The sequence below is a fragment of the Engraulis encrasicolus genome, chromosome 8 (genome assembly GCF_034702125.1).
Source record: "Engraulis encrasicolus isolate BLACKSEA-1 chromosome 8, IST_EnEncr_1.0, whole genome shotgun sequence".
Taxonomy (NCBI): Eukaryota; Metazoa; Chordata; class Actinopteri; order Clupeiformes; family Engraulidae; genus Engraulis; species Engraulis encrasicolus.
In genome coordinates this window covers 49,107,930-49,125,777 of record NC_085864.1, presented here as the reverse complement: position 1 = coordinate 49,125,777, position 17,848 = coordinate 49,107,930, and the positions used below count along the sequence as shown (strand labels likewise).

General features: G+C 42.4%; 1 protein-coding gene and 1 long non-coding RNA gene across 2 annotated transcripts in view; one reads left to right on the top strand and one right to left on the bottom strand.

Annotated features, from left to right (window-relative positions):
• Positions 1–3,465: 3,465 nt before the first annotated feature.
• Positions 3,466–17,848, bottom strand: part of LOC134453943 (3'-5' exoribonuclease HELZ2-like) — a 31,689-nt gene continuing 17,306 nt past the window's right edge. Inside the window, exons 3-10 of the mRNA XM_063204690.1 lie at positions 13,777–14,303; positions 12,339–13,004; positions 11,902–12,047; positions 11,108–11,697; positions 6,374–6,448; positions 6,204–6,279; positions 4,826–6,112; positions 3,466–4,062 (exon numbers count right to left, since the gene is read on the bottom strand). Of these exons, the coding sequence (XP_063060760.1) occupies positions 3,749–4,062; positions 4,826–6,112; positions 6,204–6,279; positions 6,374–6,448; positions 11,108–11,697; positions 11,902–12,047; positions 12,339–13,004; positions 13,777–14,303 (3,681 nt within the window). The 3' untranslated portion in view covers positions 3,466–3,748. The remainder of the gene's footprint in view (positions 4,063–4,825; positions 6,113–6,203; positions 6,280–6,373; positions 6,449–11,107; positions 11,698–11,901; positions 12,048–12,338; positions 13,005–13,776; positions 14,304–17,848) is intronic.
• Positions 15,112–16,818, top strand: LOC134454706 (uncharacterized). The gene is made up of 3 exons (XR_010035894.1): positions 15,112–15,500; positions 16,029–16,111; positions 16,563–16,818. It is a non-coding gene; the product is annotated as an uncharacterized LOC134454706 (long non-coding RNA).

Here is a 17,848-nt window from a genome sequence, read left to right as displayed (position 1 = left end):
TCTAGTCAAACACAATTTCAGTCCTGTCAAATCCTGTTCGGTCACTTGTTACATAGACTTTGACAATAAAGTTCATATTGACATGAACTTTGGTCAAATAGGCTACTTAGGAGGAGCCACAGTGATTGCGAAATTATCCATGAAAATGAAAAGTGAGTAGTGACACTTGGCGAGTGTCAGCAAATCCCTTCTGTCCCACGGCCAAGAGTCATCATCTACCTGAATGGCATTTCATTCATGATGCCCAGCAGTGAAGCACTGCACATGTGCAGTGTCAACGCTAATATAAATGATAGAAGTCCGCAACACTGTTAATGCTCCCAGTGATTTATTTGCACGACGTTTCGGACCTTCGTCCTTTTTCAAGTGCAACCACAAGTTGCACTTGAAAAAAGATGATGGTCCAAAACGTTGTGCAAATAAATCACTGGGAGCATTAACAGTGTTGCGGACTTCTATCATTTATTTCAGTTACTCTATTTTGTCCAGCACCTGTGCCACTGATGTGCGCGCATTCTCCACCTTCTTGAAGTGTCAACGCTACCCATGAGAACATTCACTTTTGCAGTACAGTGTACAGCCAGTATAATCAAGTTATAGTCATTTTGATTTCATTCATAGCCTTTGCCAGTGTCTCCCAACCTTTTCGGTCTTGTTTAATTATTAATTAAGTGATGTGAATATATCATTGTTTTCATGTGAAGGTGCTATGAAGGTGTTTTAGTCATCCCAGCCTTACGACTGCTAGTCTCAGATAGTGCTGCCCCAAGTTTTATATGAACATAGTTTAATGTACTGTACAATATATCTCCACTACATGAAGCTCTTTACTAAAAGGCCTACACTTGCAGTCCCAATGACGTGCATCTTTCCCACTGAAGAACTAGAAAGGCACTCAGAGAGAGCAAACCTCCGACAAGGATGCATATTTGACAGAACGTTTGACCATGTTTTTCAAGTCTTTCTGTCTTGTTTTTGGCTTGTCTCCAATAACTCCACAACATTTCATCAAAATCTGTCCATAACTTCTTAATGTATCCTACTGACAGACAGAAACAACACAAAATTCCGAAAATATTAACTCCTTGGTGGAGGTAATAATCACAAGGAAACTGCTGTGGACAGCCAGACGGTAGGGTTGCCACATCTGAGTTGTAGAAAACCGGGACACATCGGTCGGCGTCCGCGGCCGCACGCGCACGGTGGTTGAGAGCTGCTGCAGACATGCACATGCGATGCCCAAAACATTTTTGCGCGCTCGCATTTAGACATAGACAGTAGAGTAGACAACTATTTTGGAACAACCACCCATGACCCAATCTATGGAAACACCTCTTTTCCGTAACTTTGATCAAATAGGCTACTTAAGAGGAGCCAGAGCAGTGGTGTAGTCTACGTAGAACAGAGGTATACAGAGTATACCCACTTCTAAATTTCTGGGATTTCAGTATACCCACTTAAAATTGATTGATCCATTATTTAGAACAGGGCAAATATATACAGTATACCAACTTCAAAAAATTCTCAAATATACAGTATACCCACTTCAAAAAAGTACACTACACCACTGAGCCAGAGTGATTGCAAAATTATCCATGAAAATGAAAAGTGAGTAGTGACACTTGGCGAGTGTCAGCAAATCCCTTCTGTCCCACGGCCAAGAGGCATCATCTACCTGAATGGCATTTCATTCATGATGCCCAGCAGTGAAGCACTGCACATGTGCAGTGTCAACGCTACTCATAAGAACATTCACTTTTGCAGTACAGTGTACAGCCATTATAATCAAGTTATAGTCATTTTGATTTCATTCATAGCCTTTGCCAGTGTCTCCCAACCTTTTCGGTCTTGTTTAATTATCAATTAAGTTATGTGAATATACCATTGTTTTCATGTGAAGGTGCTATGAAGGTGCTTTAGTCATCCCAGCCTTATATTATTATTATGTATATATTATATATTATGCACTCTAAGTCTCAGATAGTGCTGCCCCAAGTTTCATGAGAGCATAGTTTAATATACCGTACAATATCTCTCTCTCTCTCTCCACTAAATGAAGCTCTTTACTAAAAGGCCTACACTTGCAGTCCCAATGACGTGCATCTTTCCCACTGAAGAAATAGAAATGCACTCAGAGAGAGCAGACCTCCGACAAGGGCACATTTTTCCCCAAGTCTTTCTGTCTTGTTTTTGGCTTGTCTCCAATAACTCCACAACATTTCATCAAAATCTGTCCATAACTTCTTAATGTATCCTACTGACAGACAGAAACAACACAAAATTCCGAAAATATTAACTCCTTGGTGGAGGTAATAATCACAAGGAAACTGCTGTGGACAGCCAGACGGTAGGGTTGCCACATCTGAGTTGTAGAAAAACGGGACACATTGGTGGGCGTCCGCGCGCGCACGGTAGTTGAGAGCTGCTGCAGACATGCACATAATGCCCAAAACATTTTTGCGCGCTCGCATTTAGACATAGACAACTATTTTGGAAAAAGCACCCGCCATGACCCAATCTATGGAAAAATCTATTATCTGAAGGGACATGTTGACGTAGGTACAGTAAGCCGGTAAACTACACATTCCCACCAGGCTGGTAATTTGTGAGCAATGTTAATAAACTCAAAGATAGTCCCTCCGGTCAATCAAAAAAATAAGCAGAGCTTTTGCTCCCCCATAAACTTTCATGTGTGCCCCGCCTTCTAGTGGCACTCTTCATGGAACACTGAAGCAGCGTTCTCTGGTCGAAGTCAGCGAAAGCGAAGGTGACCAGAGCCTAACCTGACTTTCAGAATGCCAGGCAAAGGTTGCATACGAACCCATGGCAGCCTGGCTTGCTTTGCGTCAGTCTGCTACGCTTAGCTAAATAATTTACATGAGTTTTGTGGACTTTTTGGAGAGACCAGTTGACTTACATAATGGGAGATAATGTGAGAACGTAAAAAACAGGGACAAAGCGTGTCCCGGGTAGGTTATTCCATTTTCCTGGACAGACCACAGAAAACCGGGACAATCCCGGAAAAACCAGGACGTGTGGCAACACTACCAGACAGACTGCTTACTTCTGAATGGCCTGGAGAGGATTGCTGACTTTGCCAATTACTTTGTGAAAAAGAAAACAAATAGTTCCAGTTCACTAAATACAAAGTTCAAATGTGCAATTTTTCTCAAATTGATCACGATTTTAGACTTTTATTCAAGCAATTATGTTGAAATGACATATTTTGTTGTATGGTAGGAGTGATTCGCTGAAGGAGAAGTGTGTGCTTTCCATACCCTCAAACTTTCAAGGATTCTATAGCAGCCCAGATGCAAGCCGTAATGAAACTTCTATCTATAGTTATTAGGTTTTCACAGACCACAGGAAGAGAATAAACCAAAACGAAGACTTCAACACATTATATGAGCTGTGTTCAGTATTTATTTGACTTAAAAATACATTTTGAATTATATTTCACTTCATTTCACTTAGCACTTTTGCATTTGTATTTACATTTTGCATGTTTAGGATTATGGTCAATTGCATTGTATTTGACGTCACATGAAAAAGGCCCATTGAGAAAGTGTTACAGGAGGGAGGAATGGAGTTTGAAATTTGCATCTGGTTTTATGCAATCCCTAACATTTGGTTGTGAATCTGATTTTATACAATTGCTAACATTTGGTTGTGACATGTAATCTGCAGGGGACTGGATTTGTAGCCAATGTCTGTCATGAGGGCAGATTATTCCAGGCTGGATGCACATTCATCTTGTAGTCCACAGATCCTCCAGTAGGTGGGGCTGCTGTGCCTGTAGGATCCTGTAGAAGGCCAGTTTGCCCTGAGCCCCAGCTGAGCGCAGGCCCTCAAACAGGGACCTCATTTTGTCTTGACTGGTGGTAGCAGCCTGGATGTTGGCGTAGGTCTCCTGGCAAATGACCCTCTGGGAGAGGAGCTGGTCTGCTATGGGCATCACCTCTGTGACACTCTGGATGAGCTCTGGGCGTGTCTCTTCCAGGAAGGCAGCGATCATCCGGCTGCCCACCTGAACAGGTATCCTGCTGCGCTGTGCTGGTTCATCTTTGAAGAGAAGAGGAGTTTAAAAGGTCTTAATATGAAGCACAATCATTTATATATTACTGTTAACCTGATCATATTACAGGCCTTTCAGCATGCTATGATACACTGCCCGGCCAAAGTAAAGTTGCCACCAAAAACATGGTCACATGTTGTTGAAAGACCTTTGTCTTTGGTTATGGTACGCTTTTGCTGTGGCATTGTTTCGATAAGTGTCTTCAATGTCACAAAATGTATTTCCATCCAGTGTTGTAATCCTTTTTAACAAGATCTTGCATTGTTGATGGTACAGTTTGAGCACTATGCAAAGCCTTATTCAGTAGTACATGTCAACAATTCTCTATAGGAAGTCTGTTGTGGGCAACCCATGACTGAAAATTAAGTTTCTTTCAAAATTTGAGCCCAATGAATCCTGGCACCGTGATCTTGGAATATGCCCATTATTCACTATAATCAGGTAGTCAGTTGCCCTCATTCTTTGAGCACATGCGGTTCCAAACACAAGAGCTGACACCAAATGCTTAACTGATCACCCATGTCAATAGGTTGAATAGACTAACATGTTTTCTACAATCAGAATGGCCATCACAGAGTCTAGACCATATCCCCATTGAGAATCTCAGGAATGTGCTGGAGAAGGGCTTTACAAATCCAAATAGTGATGGAAGCAAATTTCATAGTCAGTCACACACACACACACACACACACACACACACACACACACACACACACACACACACACACACACACACACACACACACACACCTGAGTGTGCCTCTTGGGTATCCGGGGTCTCAGTGCGGTCTTGCGTCCTGTTATAGTCGACTCCCTGCCTCAGCTCCACTTCCCAAACAGTATGGTCATCCGTATCCTTGATCTCCAACTTGAACTCCTCCAATGGGTTCCTTACGAACACCTCAGAGTAGGTTGGGGGGTTCCTGTAGGAGAGAGTAAGGTCTGAGGGCTCAATCTCAAGGGAATCTGGGGAGGTTAGCTGGAGGGTGGAGTCGATCCATAGGGAGTGATCAGGGGAGGGCTTGGTGATGCTTCTGACCCCCCACTTCTCCTGCACCGCCTGGATGGCTGAGGAGGGTGAGGGCAGCAGGAAGGTGTGTAGAATCAACGGCCGGGGGCAGTGCTCATAGATCAGCACCTCACAGTGGCTCTTCACTGGGACACCCCAACTCGCCACCAGCTGCCATATAGAGAAGTGCTGTGCTCGGAGCTTTCCGTGGAAACGAGTCAGCTCACATGTCTCCAGGGAAACACCACTGTCGTCGCCATGCAGGGCCCTGACTGCGTCTCCCAGCACAGCCAGGTTAGTACCCGCCAAGCAGAGAGAGTGAGGAAGGTGGACCTCCTCCAGCTCTCCTGACAGGAGCTTAATTTTCAGAGGGGGACCCACCGGTCGGTACTGTAGTATCTGCAGCTGGGCCCAGAAAATCTCCTCCTTGCTGATATGGTACTGCAGGGTGACTGGACCAGGACACGACCAGCGCAGGCCAGATTCTGAGCACTCATAGCTCCCTGCCGGAGAACTCACAGTGTACACACACTCTTTTCTCTTCAAGGAGACAGAGGGTTGCAACACACAACAGTTGCCATGGTCCTGGATGTGGACACAGCTTTGACAGTTGATTCTCTGACAGTTGATTCTCTGCTTACTTTCATCAAGGAGCTCTTGAAGAATAACGTCATTGTCGGGCATGCATGATATTGTCGAAACTGGATCGCTGATATCCCCTTCCTGTGCCCGGACAGGCCTAGAGATCTCCATAATCTCATATTTCAGGAAAGACTGGGTCAAATACTCTGGTCGGGCACTTTGTTTCTCAATGCAGTGTTCTAAATAGCGCCTCCATATTGTGGAGCATCTCCCGAAGCAGCAGAGAGCAGCAGCGTCTCCCACTACTATCACCTGAGACTGGGCTCTGGTCATGGCCATATTCAGGACACGGGCATCATTGAAGAACTCTAGGCAGTTAGACGTAAAAGGCTTCAATGTGTCTTTTGAGAGGACTGTAACGAGGATGATGACTCGATATTGTTTACCTATGAGAGACCAGGGATCTTTGATAAGTTTCTTTGACAACATATTCTTCTACACTCAATAAAAACATTAAATCTGCAAGAAATGCCATACCGTGAACATTCTCTGCATTTTCCACCGTGACACTGTGCAAGTTGACATTTCTCAATGCTGACCTGAGGCGGCGCACCTGTTATGTATTATTGAGAGAAATATTTGTTTACAAAATATAGATAATTCTTAATAGGTTTAATGATATAAATTACTGAATTTGTGTGACATACCTGAGTTCCTTGAGAGAGAATGCAGATGTCAGAAGCAAAATGTTCAATGCCTTGAGAGAGATCACGTTGTTTCCACTCCTCAGGCCATATAGTGGAGTCGTAGGCATGTGCAATTTTTCTCAGTCATTTCAAATTGGTGTTAAAGTTTGATTTTCACTTCCAAGTTGAAGCTTAGGGTCTATAGAACAAATTGAGTTCGAGTGTCAAACACACAGATAACAAAATGGCCTGCGGGGGGCGCTCTAAAATGTATAAACTGCTATAACTTTTGATTAATTTAACCAAATTTGACATATGAGGTATGTATGGATTCAGCATTAAGAGGGGAAATTGGTGAGGTAAGTATTTGGTCACCAGATTAAAGACACACTATGTAATAACCACACTTTTAGCCCATGGACGGCAAAAATCTGGGGTTTTTAAAAATAAAGGGTGGAAATGCCCTCAAAGTTGCAATGAAACATAATTTATTGTTACAAGCTATTGTAAATAAAGCCTGGAATATCATTCAACTTGATTTGTTTAGAATATCCCTGAAGCACAAAGATACCTAGGATACCTATACGCAAATATGGCTGCATAAAGCCTATGTGATATTTACGACCCAGCTTGCAACTTTGAGTTTATGAATTTAGGATCATGAGTACCAGCTTTTTTCAATCAAGCCATATTCTATTAACACATCAGATTACAAAACAATTATATCTGGAAGAAGGTAAATCAATAACTAGAAATGCATTCTCACAGAAAATGCTGGAAGCGGGCTTGCCTTTTGGGGCAGAGATGAAACAAAGTACTATTGAGAAAACAAAGCTAAAAGAAATCTTGGAAAAACTCCATCCACCCAGTCAGAAGTTATGGGCCAAACAATTCAGCCATCTTGGATTCAGCCATCTTGAAAGTGTTGTAGCTCTGCGTTTTGGGGATATACTAAATGACATAGATGGTATTTTAAGTTGGCTAAGGAACACTGCATATGATATAATTTTGAAAATCAACATGGCTTCGAGCGGGATTAGAACTCACAACCTCCATATCTGTAATCCAACCCCTTTGCCATTGATATTAAATGACATACAATACATGATATTTGAAGTTGGCTAAGGAACACTGCATATGATATCATTTTGAAAATCAACATGGCTTCGACTGGGGTTCGAACCTCCAACCCCCATATCCCTAATTCAGCACATTTGCCATTCATACTAAATGACATACATGGCATTTTAAGTTGGCCAAGGAACACTGCATATGATATACTTTTGAAAATCAACATGGCTTTGACTGGGATTCGAACCCCCAACCTCCATATCTGTAATCCAGCACATTTGCCATGCATACTAAATGACATACATGGCACTTTAAGTTGGCCAAGGAACACTGCATATGATGTAATTTTGAAAAACAACATGGCTTTGACTGGGTTTCGAACCCCCAACCTCAATATCTGTAATTCAGCACATTTGCCATCCATACTAAATGATATACATGTATGGCATTTTAAGTCGGCCAAGGAACGCTGCATATGATATAATTTAGAAAATCAACATTGCTTCGTGTGGGTTTCGAACCCTCAACCTCCATATCTCTAATGCAGCAGCATGCATTACCACTAAGCCAAGCAGCTAATTGTCATGCATAGTCCAGCAAGACTATATTACATTGCATTGCAGAGCTGAACAATGGACTTCTAGAATGCTTGCTCGCACCTGCTCGTTAAGAATGGAATCTTGAGACAGTGACAGTTGAAATGGAATCCTTCACTGGCTGCACCTGTTGTGATTGACTGAAAGACAGTTAGTATTGAGCCTTTAACAGGGGAGAAAATGAGAATGAGTTTTTTGTCTTTACAACATCGTTGTAAAAAAACTAAAAGGAGTTGGCACGTGTCCTTTTCACAGATCGGAGTCATGCTTGTGATGTCTCTAACAGTCTTTGAATGAAGTTTATAGGTTAAATTTTTCAGGCACAAATGGACCTCCGTGTGGGACATGCGCTGATCTCTTGAAAAATGCACTTTTCCAAAGACTGGGATTCTCCATAGAGCCAGGTCTGTTTTTTTTACAAACCTGCCATTTAAAAAGTATTGGGAGTTGGGAGATGAAACTTTGACAATTTGGAGACATCCCATAGAGCTCGCTAACAACGCGTCAACTAAACTTCTAGGTGAAAGTGTTGATGTTTTATGACCGAAAAAGCCTCCTACACTCTAATCTCTAGAGTGGCGGAATTTTGGTTCATGGAGGTTCCACCACTATTTTCAATGGGGACCCAGGCTTTCACAAAATCGCCAAAAACGGGAAAACGACAAGAGACACGGAGAAGCCTATAACTGTACGCGATCTCCAAGCCGAGCCGGTCGTTTTAGTGTTTGAACGGTGTCTCTATCTCGAAAGGCCTAGGAGGAGATCCATTTTCTATTTTACTGCTGCCCTGCACAAGACCAATAATAAGGAAGGAAGAAACAGGACTTAGAGATTACTATAAACGGGCCTTGCTCTGCAAGGGCCATGCTCTGCATGGTCCTTGCTCCGCAAGCCCGCTTAATAATAATATTATTATTATTCTTATGATTATTATTATTATTATTATTATTATTAAGACTGCATTTCCGGAGAGACAATGCTATTGCTTACGGCTTCTGCACACACACACACATACAGAGCTGTCGTATACACACACAGAAACATGAGGGAAAGAGATAGAACTCTGTGTGTGTGTGTGTGTGTGTGTGTGTGTGTGTGTGTGTGTGTGTGTGTGTGTGTGTGTGTGTGTGTGTGTGTGTATGTGTGTGTGTGTGTGTGTGTGTGTGTGTGCTGGCGCGTGCATGTATGGAGATGCTTCAAGTGCCTTTCAGCAATGGGTGGGTAGGGAGAGGTAAGGGTGGGATTCGAACCTGCAACCCTCTGACAGACCAACACCTGATACCCAGTAGGCCACTGCCACTTACTGTATAGAGTGGCCACAGCAGCATATTAGGCCACGGTTGTCCAGGTTCTACAAGGCTGCATGTGTGTGTCTGATGAATGAAGATTCTAAAGGTGACAGTTTGGCAGTCAATAGCTGAGTAATATGTGCAGCCTTATCTCCAAAAGTTTTGCAAGTTGTCAAATGACATTGACACACACATGGCATAACCCTGTTCTTCATGTCAAAGCTGAGATCACTTTTCTAGGCCAAATGGTTCAGTCAAAAAGTGGACATATTCAGGCCTATGTGCGGAGCTGTTCACACATTTTTTCTAGGTGAATGGGGTCACATCATAGGGATTTTAAAACTGCTCTCTCCCAAACATTTTTAAGAGTTGGCTAATGGTCTTGACACAGTTTGTATTCAGAGCCAAGACCTCTCTGACAATGCCTTTACCTAGTTGAAAGGTGAAGCGGTTTATTTTATTCTATTAAAAACCCCAGGACAGGTCACCTCTCACTCTAACTGCCACAGTTTGTGACATCATCATCTTGACCATTCTACCATTCATTTCAATGAGGGGGAAAACAGAGAGAAAACTGAGGAAAATGAGTCTGGTGAACGAATGAAAGGGGGTAGGCTAGCGAAAAATACACCACCTTGAGCCCTTTTCGAGCTGTTCGTTTTGACACTCAAACCGTGTCTCTATCTCTAACGCTGCAACGATTCAAAGCCACCATACTAATGAATGGAGGTGAATGGAAAATGTAGAATAATAAACTGTCGATAAACAATTAGTATGCTTTCCCGCAGGCATACTAAATAATAAACTGTCGGACAACAATTAGTATGCTTGCTGGGGGCAAGCAGAGGCCTTTGGCAAGCATACTGAATAATACTATAGGACTATTTCATACATGGAAGACACAATCATCTGCTGTTATGAAGACATCTCTGTCATCTGGGAACTGTCCATTTGTTACCAGCACAGTTGACAGGAATAAAAAATGTTCTGCCTTATTATCCGCATTTGCCAGAAATGCCTGCCAATCTTGTAACAAATGGACAGTTCCCAGATTTGGACTAGAGGTGAAGTGCAGCTGTACTAGTACTTGTACAAATAGACCTGCCAGATCATTATCCTTATTATCCTTATTATTATTATTATTATTATTGTTATTATTATTATTATTATTATTATTATTATTATTATTATTGATTTACTTTCTCTTAGATATAAAGTTTTTTGTGAATAAAATGATGGCTTGATTGAAAAAAGCTGGTACTCATGATCCTAAATTCATAAACTCAAAGTTGCAAGTTGGGTGCTAAGTATGGCATAGGCTTTATGCAGCCATATTTGTGTAGGTATCCTAAGTATCTGTGTGCTTCAGGGATATTCTGAACAAATCAAGTTAAGTTATAACCCAGGCTTCATTTACAATAGCTTGTAACAATAAATGATGTTTCATTGCAACTTTGAGGGCATTTCCACCCTTTATCTGAAAAAAGCCCGGATTTTGCTGTCCATTGGTTAAAAGTGTGTTTATTACATAGTGTGTCTTGAATCTGGTAACCACATACGTAGCTCACCGGTTTCTCCTCTTCATGCTGAATCCATACATACCTCATATGTTAAATTTGGTTTAAATAATCAAAAGTTATAGCAGTTTATATATTTTAGAGCGCCCCCCGCAGGCCATTTTGTTATCTGTGTGTTTGACACTCGAACTCAAATTGTTCTATAGACCATAAACTTCAACTTGGAAGTGAAAACCAAACTTTAACACCAATTTGAAATGACTGAGCCTAATACTACCCCACTAAGTTGCATAGAAGCTCAAGAACAATGTCAACCACATTGGCAACCTGTTCAGGGTTGTACCAAGACATGGTTTTTGTGTCTAGATGGCACTCGCCACGAACATGACTGAACATCAGGGGGTACTGTTTAGGATGAGCAGCAACATTTCCTTTGGCCTTGATGACCGTTTCACCTTTGACGTAGAAGCAAGAAGACACAAAGTCCACGATCTCTTTGGTGGAGCGGTAATTCTCGTTAAAAATGATCTTGTTTTGCGTAGCCATGGCATTCTTTTCCAACTGGTAAGCATGAAATAGGCGGTTCAGCAGGGTGTGGTCTGAACGCTTTTCGTCATCCACAGAGAACAGCTTGCTCCCCATCTGCATGTGATCTCCAGCCAAAACTACTTGCGTGGCGGGACCTGCCAATCCAACTGCCATCAGCGTCTCGCACTCCAGCATGTGGGATGCTTCATCTATCAAGATGTGGCTGAAGTAGTCTATGGGGAGGTTCAGGTCCTTGAGTAGGCAAGCCACACCTGTGGTCATGATGAGGATTCTTGTCTTATCCATTGTTTCTCTGCTGGGGAGTTCGAAGGACTGGCTGTCGTCTCTGCTAGGGAGTTCAAAGGACTGGCAGTCGTCTCTACTGGGGAGTTTGAAGGACTGGCAGTCGTCTCTGCTAGGGAGTTCAAAGGACTGGCAGTCGTCTCTACTGGGGAGTTTGAAGGACTGGCAGTCGTCTCTACTGGGGAGTTCAAAGGACTGGCTGTCGTCTCTACTGGGGAGTTCGAAGGACTGGCTGTCGTCTCTGCTGGGGAGTTTGAAGGACTCGCTGTCGTCTGTTATGGGATCGGTGCTCCTCGGAGATGCTTCCTTTGCTTTTATTCTGAGGGGCTCGACGTTAAGGTCACTGGAGGATTTGTATTTGTGGAAATGCTTCACATACAGATCAGCACAGCTGGAGAGGGGGCAAAGCAAATAAATGAAGACATTAAATGTGCAATGGCATATTTCTGATGATTTATTATTATTTAACCCTTGAAGGTCTTGTTGTTAACAGAATAACAATGATCAAGTTGCAATATCTTACTTCCTACCCAGTAATGTTGTAATATTTTTGTCTTAATTGTCTCTGTAATGTGAATGCGAAGTGTTTACAATGACCAGCGAAGAGTTCTATGGACGGAAAGTATGGTGTACACTTGGATAGCACTGTAGTAGCTAAACAGTTAGCTAGACTTCACTGTACCTGTTTGTGTGTGTGAAGATCAAGACTCTATTGCGGTCTTCTTTCATCAGCTCGACCACTGCTACGACAAGAGTATGTGTTTTTCCGGTTCCAAAGGGCCCATATATCAAGAGAGGCGCCACACTGGTATTGCCCTCAGTGTGTCCAAGGATGATGGCCATTGCTGCTTGTTGCTTCTCATTAAGGTCGTTCAGGTACTGCTGGTGCTTTTCAGTGGTGCGTTTGTTTGTATACACAGGAACACGCTTGGTTCTAAAATCTGGCAGTACGTGACAGAAGTCTGGGAGAAGATTGATGGCCTTGTGCATCTCACAGAACCAGAGACGATTCAGCTGGAACTGCACCTCCATCTCACGCGTCTGATCATTTTCAAGGCCAAGGTCGGCGCAGCACTTGCTCGAAAGCTGCAGGTGTATGCTTTTCTCACTGGCTGTGTCTGGAAGGATGCGAGCTTCGTACACTGCTTGCCTCTGGTCGTCGGTGGTCATCTCCCCAACAAGCACAGACTTCACCCGTCTCCTCAGCATCACACCCTCTGGAGTGTCTGGAGTCAGTATATGAGAGGTCTGCAGGGCACCAAACAGTTCCCCCTCTGGTGCTATTTTTAGGCCAAACGTCTTTTCACACAAAGCCTTGGAGAATTTTACAGCTCCGCGAACATTAAGCCTGTATAAATACAATTACACAGACTGAGAAAGCTAACACTTGAGGAAGCATTTTGGTTAAAAGCATTGAAATGATTATTTAACCCCTTGATGTCTGATACACCTGCAAAAAACACCTGCTAAATGCTCAAGCCATATCGGGAAAAGGTGCAGTCAGCCTATAAAAACTGAAATATCTCAACCGCCAAAGCATGTAAAAACATGAAATCAATTGTATTTAAAGGCTAAGACATTAATCTTGCATTAGAACCTGAGAATTCAACTCTAACATTTTAAATATTTTCTTAAAGGGACACTGTGTGAGATTTTTAGTTGTTTATTTCCAGAATTCATGCTGCCCATTCACTAATGTTACCTTTTTCATGAATACGTACCACCAGCATCAAATTCTAAGTATTCATTATGACTGGAAAAATTGCACTTTTCACACATGAAAAGGGGGATCATCTCCATGGTCCGCCATTTTTAATTTCCAAAAATAGCCTTTTTTAGCTGCAAAAATGACTGTACTTGGACCATACTAGAAAATATTTGTTTAATACTTAGTAAACTTTCATGTAAAGATCAAATTTGGCAATAGGCAGCCCAATTTCAATAAGCAGCATAGTTGCAGTACCCTTTTTGACCATTTCCTGCACAGTGTCCCTTTAAAACAAAAATCTCAAATCTGATGAGCCTGAATGTTGTGTCATGCAGCTTCAGGCGCTAGGGCGAATGTTGTGCTATGCAGCATCCGGCATCAATGAGTTAAATTAACCTAGGCTCTAGACTACCTGCAAACAATGTTTTCTTCAGCAAGTTCCTCTTGGTAAACGAAGTTGTGCATTCGGTCCCTGTAGTTCACACAGGTAATGGGATCCAGGTCATCAAACAGCTGATCATACTGACAGTTTATTTCAGGGCGCCTAAACTCACTCAGAGGTTTTGCTTCTGCTTTGGTGCAATATGGGACGATGACTATATCACCTCGGTTCCAAAGTCTTGGTTCCACCAGATCTGGAGGCAAGAACCCTGTTGAGGCTGGGTGCTTGTCACAGATCTCCGGTAGGGGTCTGAGGGATGGGGCCACTCCAACTTTGACCTGGAGTTTGCGTAGGAGAACTGGACGTGTGTCAAAGTCAAACACTAGCCACTGTTCAAACACGCCAGGGTGAAAGGCTTCGAAGGACACATTAATTTCGTATGTTGGCTTCTTGTGATCACCATGACTAAGGTAGGTGCGATTTCCCTTACTGTCGTCACCTAATGTGAAAGAACAACCAAGCTCCTGCTTGAGCAGCGCAGTCACTTTCAAAGCTCTCTGTAAAAGAAACAAAAAGGAGATCATTTCCTGGGCTGAAAAAATGAAAGGAAGATCAGTAGGCCTATATATGTATATACTGTATACATTTTTACCATCTTTATCAAACTCATCAAAGTCATTATGATATCGCAAAAGCCATTTAGAAAATTAAAGGTGCACTGTGTAGGATGCTGGCCAAAATAGTTATTGCAACTATGCTGCTCATATTGAAACTATGCAGCACACTTTTCATGAACAATTACTGAGTAAAAAACTTGCATTTCCTATTAGATTAGATTACATTAAATTAGATTAGTTTATAATTTATTATCATGCAAGCATGAAAATTGCCTTTGGTCTCACAGGGTAAAAAACAGGATATAAACACAGATAGACACAAATAGAGAGAAAACACATACAAATGCTGCATCCATCCCCCCCTTCAACCACCCCTCCCACCACACACATCATATGCAAGTCAGGCATTAGTTAAAAATATCTCTGGCTTTTCCATAGCTTATTGACTATGGAAATTGCATTTGAATAAAATAATGTTTATAAATGTTTTTCTTAGCAATTAATGATCTGTAGCGCCTCCCTGAGGGCAGCAGTTCAAACTCAGAGTGAAGAGGATGGATGGGGTCATCTATTATGACCAAAATACAGTAGATTTTGCAGTTAAAATGTATATTTCTCTAAATTCAACATGGCGGACCTGGAGAAGATCCATCTTTTCATGTATGAAAAGATAAATGTTCCCAGTCAGGGTGGTGGTGGTTTCCTGGTGAACCAGAAGCTATGTGTTGACGCCCAGGGCGGGGGCTGGGCTACACAAACCTTCTGGTACACCTGTGATTCGCTCTCCTCCTCCGTTCACGAAATGAACGGGGCAGCACGACGAATCAGGATCGTAGGGAGGGATTTCAGTGGGTATGACGTTTATCGAACGCGACACCCTCCCCCAGGGTAGTTCGGCTGTGCCCGCCCCCTCCCTGAATCACAACAGTAATGGCGGCGTGCGAGGAGTTATCATGCGTCGGGATGGAAGCAGCAATTTCAGCGGTGTTATCCAAAATACCTCAAGTTGATTCTCTAAAGGAGGAGCAGTCCCGAGTCATGGCTAAAGAAGAAGTGGCTGGCTATGCTTTCTTCTGAAGTCTATCAAAAAAACCTGGTGGGAATTGTTGTGGATGAAGTTCACGTAATCTACAGATGGTAAGTGAAAAAACAAGGTTGTTATTAGCAATTATTTATTGTGCTTTATGTGAAATTGTGGCTCATGTAGCACACTCGTGAGTGCTGGAGAAACACGCATGCTATTTTGATTCGGGATTCAGATACCCCATGGGAATGAGACCCAGACTAAACACTTCCCTTGGACGCCCGTAAGGCTTATTGGAACGTTTTTATTGAACTTGTGACTCAACACATTTCTGCTTTTCTGCTGAACCAGAAGCTATTTGTTGACGCCCAAGGTTTTTTAAAGGCTACTGGTTTACCAGGAAGCATTGCTGCACCCACCCCCCAGGTCGTGAAACTTTAGTGTCAGATTAAGTAAAGGGATTGTTTTGGTTTGGGCGTAGTTTAAACGTTTCATAATCAGGCCATTTCGCTGTTTGCTATGCCCAGTGCTGACGCCAGAGCCTTGTGAAGTTCGGTGTGAACAAACCCCTTCCCCCACGCTAAAGGTGTGCTAACGTCCAGCAATTTCAATGTACTCACGGAGATCGTTCTATGTTTCAGGGGCAACGGTGTAAAGGGGAATCCAGCATTGAGAGAGAGAGCTTTTCTCGCCTGGGACAACTCTGCTCAGTTGTGAAAGAAAGGTCAGACATTGTAAATAAAACTCACTGCTTAATAGCAAACCTTCTAAAAAAATCTGCCAACCTACTTAACCCTTGTCTATCAACAGGTCCTTTACAGTTTTTTATTGCTGTTGTTTTTACTGTAGGCTACTTAATACACATTGTATTAACTTTCAGAGTACATTGCACTGACCCTCTGTAAGTAATTCAACCTCCTGTAAGTCGCTTTGGATAAAAGCGTCTGCTAAGTGTAATGTAATGTTAACAGTTAGTGTTAATGGCATAACAAATTATGACTCCTTGCAATAAAACTACCCCCATTGTTTTGCAAACCCAGTACATGATAAAGCCTTCATAAATAAAGTATTAATAGAAATCAGATATGGGAAGCAAAAGCCCGTCAAGGGCCGCTGAGCCGGCCTATAGCTGTTTAGTTATTGATGACTAACAGAATGCATATGTTATCTTTCAGGCACACCTGTCATGGCTTTGACGGCTTCAGCAGAAGTTGTCAACAGAGAGAGGGTCATCAAGCTGCTACACATGCACAATGCAACCCGGGTGACAGTGAGCCCAAATAGACATAACATCAGGCTTGGCCTGAAACATGTATCTAGTAATACCCTCTACCCTCACATGCAGTCTTGTATGCAATCAAAGGATCACCTAGGGTTGACAAGACAGTGAGAGAAGTGATTAAGGCAGGCACACAAGGCTGTTTAAGGAGAGCCTTATTCTAGCCACTTCGACATGCATGTCACAAATTTGGAGCCTGGTCATAGTTGTTGCACCTATTGCCATTCCATTTGTTTGTGTTCATCTGGTGTTTGTTCTGAGCCTGTGCCAAAATTTGAGTCTGTGCAAACACAGGTGTGCACTACTACCCCACAAAGATCTAGAGATGTGACAGAAGAGGACAAGAATGTTATCAGGGCCTGCTTGCAGCAGTACAGGCGTACATTAGTACCAAACATGCCACTTGTCACAAGCAAGGCTTTCTGCACCGGGTTTGGAACAAAGCTAATAGAAGCAGCAGTCAACCATAGTCCTTACATCTTTGATATCACTTACATAACAAACAACTTACCAGTGTGTAGGCTACGGCATGCTCAGGAAATTCTACTTATAATAAGTGAGGTGTTTGATGACTTTGAGTAAACAGAGCAAACTCTCCCTGATGACACTTTCTTAGTGCCAGACATTGATTTCACTGGCTATTTTGATGAGTCTGATGATGAGTCTGAAACTGAGACGCAACACAGCAGTAGTTCTGGGTCCAACTAGCAAAATGTTATCACATGCTGTTGTAGCAATGTAAATACAAGAATGGAAATAATGATGTACAAAAGTCTTTGGAGAAAATGTAAATATTTTTTATTGTGACATATGTAAATAAAAGTGTTATTGTGCCAATCTGGGTGTTGTATTAACTGTACAATGATAAGACATAAATAATGTGCACAGAGAAACATAATAAATATTAACAAAACTATAAAAACTATTGAATGGCATGAATAGAATATACATTCACCATACAATCCCTTTAAAATCTGTTTCCACTCAGCTGAACAGACATCAAGAGGGAGCCTGTTAAATTCACAGGTACATAACCAATGGGCCATCAACAGTCTCTAGCTGTGTCTCAGTGTAAGGTGTTTGGGCCCTGGAAGTGTCCTTGGTTGTAGGGCAAGTGACTTCTGCATTATGCACATCATGGTACACATATCCATCTTAGTATGCTGAGGTATCACAAAAAAA